The sequence below is a fragment of the Salmo salar genome, chromosome ssa03 (genome assembly GCF_905237065.1).
Source record: "Salmo salar chromosome ssa03, Ssal_v3.1, whole genome shotgun sequence".
Lineage (NCBI taxonomy): Eukaryota > Metazoa > Chordata > Actinopteri > Salmoniformes > Salmonidae > Salmo > Salmo salar.
In genome coordinates this window covers 54,616,210-54,624,863 of record NC_059444.1, presented here as the reverse complement: position 1 = coordinate 54,624,863, position 8,654 = coordinate 54,616,210, and the positions used below count along the sequence as shown (strand labels likewise).

The following is an 8,654-nucleotide window of genomic DNA, read 5'->3' as shown; positions in this document are numbered from 1 at the left end:
ACTCGGATGGTATTGCGCCGTCCCAACCTTCGCTCTCTCTCTCCCGCTACTCTCTCCTCTTCCATCCTATCATCTCTTCCCTCTGCTCAAACCTTCTCCAACCTATCTCCTGATTCTGCCTCCTCAACCCTCCTCTCCTCCCTTTCTGCATCCTTTGATTTTCTCTGTCCCCTATCCTCCAGGCCGGCTCGGTCCTCCCCTCCTGCTCCGTGGCTCGACGACTCACTACGAGCTCACAGAACAGGGCTCCGGGCAGCCGAGCGGAAATGGAGGAAAACTCGCCTCCCCTGCGGACCTGGCATCCTTTCACTCACTCCTCTCTACATTCTCCTCTTCTGTCTCTGCTGCTAAAGCCACTTTCTACCACTCTAAATTCCAAGCATCTGCCTCTAACCCTAGGAAGCTCTTTGCTACCTTCTCCTCCCTCCTGAATCCTCCTCCCCCTCCCCCCCTCCTCCCTCTCTGCGGATGACTTCGTCAACCATTTTGAAAAGAAGGTTGACGATATCCGATCTTCGTTTGCTAAGTCAAACGACACCGCTGGTCCTGCTCACACTGCCCTACCCTGTGCTTTGACCTCTTTCTCCCCTCTCTCTCCAGATGAAATCTCGCGTCTTGTGACGGCCGGCCGCCCAACAACCTGCCCACTTGACCCTATCCCCTCCTCTCTTCTCCAGACCATTTCCGGAGACCTTCTCCCCTTCCTCACCTCGCTCATCAACTCATCCTTGACCGCTGGCTACGTCCCTTCCGTCTTCAAGAGAGCGAGAGTTGCACCCCTTCTGAAAAAACCTACACTCGATCCCTCCGATGTCAACAACTACAGACCAGTATCCCTTCTTTCTTTTCTCTCCAAAACTCTTGAACGTGCCGTCCTTGGCCAGCTCTCCTGCTATCTCTCTCAGAATGACCTTCTTGATCCTAATCAGTCAGGTTTCAAGACTGGGCATTCAACTGAGACTGCTCTTCTCTGTGTCACGGAGGCTCTCCGCACTGCTAAAGCTAACTCTCTCTCCTCTGCTCTCATACTTCTAGACCTATCTGCTGCCTTTGATACTCTGAACCATCAGATCCTCCTCTCCACCCTCTCCGAGTTGGGCATCTCCGGCGCGGCCCACGCTTGGATTGCGTCCTACCTGACAGGTCGCTCCTACCAGGTGGCGTGGCGAGAATCTGTCTCCGCACCATGCTCTCTCACCACTGGTGTCCCCCAGGGCTCTGTTCTAGGCCCTCTCCTATTCTCGCTATACACCAAGTCACTTGGCTCTGTCATATCCTCACATGGTCTCTCCTATCATTGCTATGCAGACGACACACAATTAATCTTCTCCTTTCCCCCTTCTGATAACCAGGCGGCGAATCGCATCTCTGCATGTCTGTCAGACATATCAGTGTGGATGACGGATCACCAGCTCAAGCTGAACCTCGGCAAGACGGAGCTGCTCTTCCTCCCGGGGAAGGACTGCCTGTTCCATGATCTCGCCATCACGGTTGACAACTCCCTTGTGTCCTCCTCCCAGAGTGCTAAGAACCTTGGCGTGATCCTGGACAACACCCTGTCGTTCTCCACTAACATCAAGGCGGTGACCCGATCCTGTAGGTTCATGCTCTACAACATTCGCAGAGTACGACCCTGCCTCACACAGGAAGGGGCGCAGGTCCTAATCCAGGCACTTGTCATCTCCCGTCTGGATTACTGCAACTCGCTGTTGGCTGGGCTCCCTGCCTGTGCCATTAAACCCCTACAACTCATCCAGAACGCCGCAGCCCGTCTGGTGTTCAACCTTCCCAAGTTCTCTCACGTCACCCCGCTCCTCCGCTCTCTCCACTGGCTTCCAGTTGAAGCTCGCATCCGCTACAAGACCATGGTGATTGCCTACGGAGCTGTGAAGGGAACGGCACCTCCATACCTTCAGGCTCTGATCAGGCCCTACACCCAAACAAGGGCACTGCGTTCATCCACCACTGGCCTGCTGGCCCCCCTACCTCTGAGGAAGCACAGTTCCCGCTCAGCCCAGTCAAAACTGTTCGCTGCTCTGGCACCCCAATGGTGGAACAAGCTCCCTCACGACGCCAGGACAGCGGAGTCAATCACCACCTTCCGGAGACACCTGAAACCCCACCTCTTTAAGGAATACCTAGGATAGGATAAAGTAATCCTTCTAACCCCCCCCCCCTTCAAATATTTAGATGCACTATTGTAAAGTGGTTGTTCCACTGGATATCATAAGGTGAATGCACCATTTTGTAAGTCGCTCTGGATAAGAGCGTCTGCTAAATGACTTAAATGTAAATGTAAATGTAAAATGTCTGGCAGTGGCAACATCTACAAGACAATGTTGCCAGGCTGCAATCCCCTAAGTAGGAGCATACAACTCAACCATAGTCCAATTCTAACCCGAATACCTCAAACATTCTATCCTTCTAATCTTTATTAAAAGATTAATATTGCATAGTTTGTAACACCTTTATTGGACATCTTGAATATAAACATAGGCATACTGTATTCATGGACTCTTGAACAGTGACCTCTTTCACAATGACACATTCATCCAACTCAGCAAAAATCTTCAGTCAAAATCAGTAAAACCCTCCATATTTTGTGCAATCTGTAGCTTCCTTTGTGATTCATAGTGTCCCGTCCCTGCTATTGATCAGCAACTCATTCAACAGTAGTTTTCTTAGTGCTCATTTCTACCCGTCTCTCCACATCACACTTGCTTCCCCTTGCCCTCAGAGATAACATGCTCCGGGGCAGCCCTTTTGAACCATTCATACCATGACCCGTCATACACAGACACTGACCCTGAATGTCCCAGCAGGTGAGCAGCCAGAACCACGTGGCATGCAGTGACCCCTGACCCACAGGTTACCCAGAAAGGTTTCTCCATGTCCACCCCTGCCTCTCGGAACATTTTTGCCAGCTCTTCAAGCTCCAACTCCTTGCCTGAGGCATCCATGAACTTGAAAAAAGGCATGTTGATAGTACCAGGAATGTGGCCAGGCTCAATGTCTGTGTGTGAGAGAAAGAAAGAAAATGATAAGAAGAGCGGTAAAGAGAGGGGGATAGAGAAAGAGGGAAGATGAGATTTTATTTAAAAAATTATTGTGACAAAATATGATGTCTTGACATTTAAAAAATCATATTAGCAAAAATGTATAATACCATGACATGTAGTCAATTCTAGGAGGACAAAATAAATCTTTGCATATGCTCCCACTGACCATCTCTAAGTTCTGGTTCGGTTCCCCGGAACATGCCGGCGGGTCTTGTGTCAATAACTTGCACCTGTTTGGTCTCGATGTTTTTCAGCACATCATCATACGACTTGACCCATGACTGATTGGCGGTCGCCTTGAAATCTGCACATCCTGGCTTGGTGTATTCTGCAGTGACCGGATGCCCTTCGGCCAGCCAATTCTTCATACCCCCGTCCAGGACCGATACAGAATTGTGCCCAAATAATCGGAACATCCACCACACTCGGGGTGCGCTGAATGACCCAAAATCGCTGGTATCGTACACTACTACATGTGTATCGTTTCCTATACCTAAACCTCCCACATACTCTGCAAAGTAGCTTGCAGTTGGGAGCATATGATCCATCGAGAAAGTTTTGTCGGCACATTTGTCAATATCAAAGAACGAAGTTCCAGGTATGTGCTGTTGGTTAAATTCCGCATTTGCATCACGTTTTAATATCGGTAGATGCCAGGACGTATCCAGAATTCGAAGATTCGGTCCAATAAGGTTGCTTTTTATCGCATCTGCAAGCCATTTGGCTGAAACAAGCTCCTGGGTTTGCACCGCCATGATTGTCCTTGTCTTGCACTTTGAATCAGGGTTGCCAGAACTTCAACAAAATTGTAATCCAATGACTAGTCAAAACCCGCTCAAAAAGCCTGAAAAGTAGTCCCTTTTTCTTTTGCGCAGGAAGAGAGGAGTTGCAACATTTGGCCAATAAACCCCTTTTTTCCCACAACGTTATTGAGCGAATTAAGAAGGAATCTCGACTTAACCTCTAACAACTTTAGAAGCAAAATTCGGTTTTCCATCAAAATAAAATTCTTGCAAGCTAATGAGACTAATAAAGGAATTGGAATATGTCACAAGAGAAAATATAATTAGTATTTTTACACTTTTCTGACAATTGTGCCATTACTACAGTACCAGTCAAAAGTTTGGACACACTTACTCATTCAAGGGTTTTTCTTCATTTTTACTATTTTCTACATTGTAGAATAATAGTGAAGACATCAAAACTATGAAGTAAGACATATGGAATCATGTAGTAACCAAAAAAGTGTGAAACAAATCTAAATATATTTTATATTGAGATTCTTCAAAGTAGCCCCCTTGATGACAGCTTTGCACACATCTTCACTATTATTCTACAATGTAGAAAATAGTTCAGCTAAAGAAAAACCCTGGAATGAGTAGGTGTGCAATTTAGAAATAGTCCAAAAACCAGCAACACGCAACCAATACATTTTCACCAGTGACATCATTTTCAAAGTTGCCTAATTTCACAGGAAAACTTAGATCATGGCAACCCTTCTCTGAACAATTACACAATATGATGCATGCACGTGATACCAGTATGAACCTTCATTAGCTTTCACTGGCCCTTCATTCTGTAGGTCATTTGTGGAACTGTAAACGTGTACCATTTTGATTTGAAGTCTAATATTGTTCCACTTTTTCCACACAATTATGAGACAGAATGGGTCATGATTTCCAGCTATTTATCAAAATCTGCACATTTCTTAATAACATAATGCAATATTGCATGTTTAGTGTTTTTTCTGACCCATTTTATGCAGGCAACTTCACTTTCACCCCTGCATGTCCAACAAATCACCTGTAGAGGGAGACCCCATGTATAATGTCACTTTTCTTCTATTGTTTATACATAGAGTACAATTTGGTATTTACAGTATTATGATCCCCATTAGCCGCTGCAAAAGCATCAGCTGCTCTTCCTGGGGTCCACATGAAACATGGCATACTACAACGTACAGAACATTATTAGTCAAGGACTGAAATAAATACATTTAAAACGTCACACACAGCCTACATATCAGTACATACACACAATATGTTGGTCTAATTCATAGTACAGTGCAAATTACAATACAAGATATATATAAAAAGGCTGTGTCTCTTCACAGTCCCCTTTGTGCAGTAAGGTCTTCTTTTATCCGTTTTTTAAAACTGGTTTTATTGTTAGCTTGGGTGACAGAGAGTTTCATGTAGTCATGTCTCTATTTAATATTGTGTTTCTCAGCCTCTGTTCTGGACCTGGGGACTTTGAGGAGACCTCTGGTTGCATGTCTTGTGTTGTACCGATGACTGACCGAACTGTGTGACAACTGTTTGAACAGACATTTTGGTACCTTCAACACATCAATACCTCGCACAAAGACTAAAAGTGATGCAATCAATATCTCCTCAACTTTGAGCCAGGAGAGACTGAAATGCATGTTACTGACACTTTCCCTCCATGTACATCTAAGTGCGATATGTGCTGCTTTACATACAGTAAGTATTCAGACCCTTTGCTCAGTACTTTGTTGAAGCACCTTTGGCAGCGATTACAGTCTTGAGTCTTCTTGGGTATGACGCTACAAGCCTGTCACACCTATATTTGGGGAGTTTCTCCCATTCTTCGCAGCAGATCCTCCCAAGCTCTGTCAGGTTGGATGGGGAGCGTCGCTACACAGCTATTATCAGGTCTTTCAAGAGATGTTCAATCGGGTTCAAGTCCGGGTTCTGGCTGGGCCTCTCAAGGACATTCAGAGACTTTTCCCCAAGCCACTCTTGCATTGTCTTTGATGTGTGCTTAGGGTTGCTTTCCTTTTGGAAGGTGAACCATCGCCCCAGTCAGGTCCTGAGCACTCCAGGGAAGATTTTCATCAAGGATCTCTCTGTACTTTGTTCCATTCATCTTTCCCTCGATCCTGACTAGTCTCCCATTCCCTGCCACTGAAAAACATCCCCACAGCATGATGCTGCCACCACCATGCTTCACCGTAGGGATGGTACCAGGTTTCCTCAAGATATGACGCTTGGTGTTAAGTCCAAAGAGTTAAATCTTGGTTTCATCAGACCAAAGCATCTTGCTTCTCATGGTCTGAGTCCTTTTAGGTGCCTTTTTTGCAAACTCCAAGCGGGCTATCATGTTCCTTTTACTGAGAAGTGCCTTCTGTTTAGCCACTCTACCATAAAGGTTCTCCCATCTTCATAGAGGAACTATAGAACTCTATCAGAGTATTCATCGGGTTCTTGGTCGACACTCCGACGAAGGCCCTTCTCCCCCGATTGCTCAGTTTGGCTGGGCGGCCAGCTCTAGGAAGAGTCTTGGTGGTTCCAAACTTCTTCCATTTAAGAATGATGGCGGCCACTGTGACCTTCAATGCTGCAGACATTTCTTTGGTACTCTTCCTTTCAGCATGTGTTGTTTGCATATCATACCTAAGTTTGCTAATTTTGTCCAAAAAAAAGTTATTGAAGTGGTTGGCAATATCAAAGGGTTTTGTTATGAACAAGCCATCTGCCTCAATGAAGGATGGAGCCAAGTTTGCTTTTTGTCTATAATTTAATTTGAAGTACTCCAGAGCTTGTCAGACTTATTTGCTATTTCCTTTGCCTCATCCCTCTCACCCATACAGTTTTTCAATTTGTCATCTATCCATGGGGATTTGGCAGTTCTAACAGTCCATTTCTTGATGGGTGCATGCCTATCAGTAACTGGAAGAAGCAGTGTCATGAATGCTTCAAGTGCAGTGCCTAGATGTTCCTCATTACACACATTAGACCAACAAATATTATTCACATCTTCGACATAGGAATCTTTGCAAAATCTCTTGTTTGCGCGTTTATACACAAATGTAGGTCCAGTCTTTGGAACTTTGGTCATAGAAGTAATGTAAATCTATCAGTGGGGAGTACAGTAACAACAAGTAATCAAACTCCAAAAGGGTGTTTGTAAAAATCAGTTTGCTCTTATTGATACCATATTACAACTCTGGTTCAATTGTACAGTATGTAGTTAGACCTGGAATGTGTTGAGCAATGGATATGTGCCATGGAGAATGATCATGCCATCATCCAATGTACCCATGTGAGAGATGGATAACACTGTACCCAGTTCTCTCTGTGTGTTTCCAATAGCCCATCTGAATCCTGCCTGGGTCAAACTCTGCAGAGAGGCGATGTTGTGCTGCCTACCCTGTGGGAGATGGCCTCAGCTGTGGGAACGTGTGCTTTGTCATGGGGCTCTGATTACATGCTCAATGCTTGTCTTGTGCGTAGCTCATCGTCTGGGCAATTGAAATAAATGACAAACCTGATCCCTGGCCTGCCTCTATTTGTTAAATTCTAGGCTATTTGATAAACTTCTGCTTATTTCACGACTTGAGGAATTTAGTGATTTACTGAATTCCGAGGCCTTTACCTCGACTGACCCTTTGATTATCAATGAACTTAAATGTTATCTCTGTCACATCCTGACCAGTAAAGGGGTTATTTGTAATTGTAGTTTGGTCAGGACGTGGCAGGGGGTGTTTGTTTTTGTGTTTTTTTTTTTTGGTTAATGTTCTATGTTAGTATATTTCTATGTTCGTTCTAGTTTTTCTATTTCTATGTTTAGTTTATTGGGTTGACCTTCAATTGGAGGCAGCTGTTCCTCGTTGCCTCTAATTGAAGGTCCTATTTAGTAGGGGTGTTTTTCCATGGGTTTTTGTGGGTAGTTGTTCCAAGTGTAGCTGGGTGCCTCACAGGACTGTTTTCTCGTCGTTGTTTTGATGAAGTGTTTATTTTGGTTTTCTTCATAATAAAGAAGATGAGTATTCACATTCCCGTTGCGCCTTGGTCCCATCCTCACGACGAACGTGAAAATCTCAGTGTTTAGGTTCATAAAGTCCACAAACCTGCGCAGTCTTTCAAAAGTGCAAGACTACTCTCGCTGTGTTTCTCGGGTGTCACGAAGTGTTGTGTTGTTGTGAAGTTGTTGCTTCGATTGTGATCTTGTGCATTTTCAGGCAAAGATATTTTCCCTCAGAGAGACTCTTGGTGATGGAAGAGATTTAGGAGAATATTGTTTTGTGAGTTCCGCTTGTTACAAACCATTTTTACTTATTTTTTCTATTTAGGCCCTACTCAAAGCATTCTAGAAGTAAGAATAAGGCAAAAATATGGCACAGCAACAATTTAATTTGAATGGTAATAATACCACAAAGTACAAGAGATTTACATTTTTTGATGGCTGACGAAGACAGCGTTTATTAATGCCTTGGTAATAAAGGAAACAATTAAAATAATCATACATATAAAACAAACCACAATAGTATTTGAAAATTCACACAAGTATGGTATTCTCAAGTGTTTTTATAATCATACGCAAAACATCAATTTTCTTAAATAGGCCAGAGAAGTGTTCACCTTGACCAATGTGTTATGTTAGCAAATATCTTCTCTCACTTGTTTAGACAGTTGAGATGCCTGTGAACAGTAATTATTTTGTGTTTTATGTTAAGAACTATTGTGTGAATTGTACCAAGTTATTAAGAGTTTTACATAGAAGGATTTACAGACAGATACTTTCAAGAATTACAGACAGACCGATGGTTCTACATGTAACAAAATCTTGCTT

General features: G+C 44.0%; 1 protein-coding gene across 1 annotated transcript; it reads right to left on the bottom strand.

Moving 5' to 3' along the window:
* Positions 1-2,453: 2,453 nt before the first annotated feature.
* Positions 2,454-3,819, bottom strand: LOC106600885 (3-mercaptopyruvate sulfurtransferase-like). Its single transcript, XM_014192635.2, has 2 exons — positions 3,226-3,819; positions 2,454-3,013 (listed from the first exon to the last, which is right to left on the bottom strand). The coding sequence occupies exons 1-2, from the start codon at positions 3,812-3,814 to the stop codon at positions 2,712-2,714; spliced, it is 891 nt and encodes a 296-aa protein (XP_014048110.2). The 5' UTR covers positions 3,815-3,819; the 3' UTR covers positions 2,454-2,711.
* Positions 3,820-8,654: the final 4,835 nt, after the last annotated feature.

Excerpts from the sequence above, each read along its gene's own strand:
- LOC106600885 (XM_014192635.2), bottom strand. The coding sequence starts at position 3,814 with ATGGCGGTGCAAACCCAGGAGCTTGTTTCAGCCAAATGGCTTGCAGAT. Across the intron at positions 3,014-3,225 it reads CGAACCAGAACTTAGAGATG|ACATTGAGCCTGGCCACATT; the intron begins GTCAGTGGGAGC and ends TCTCACACACAG.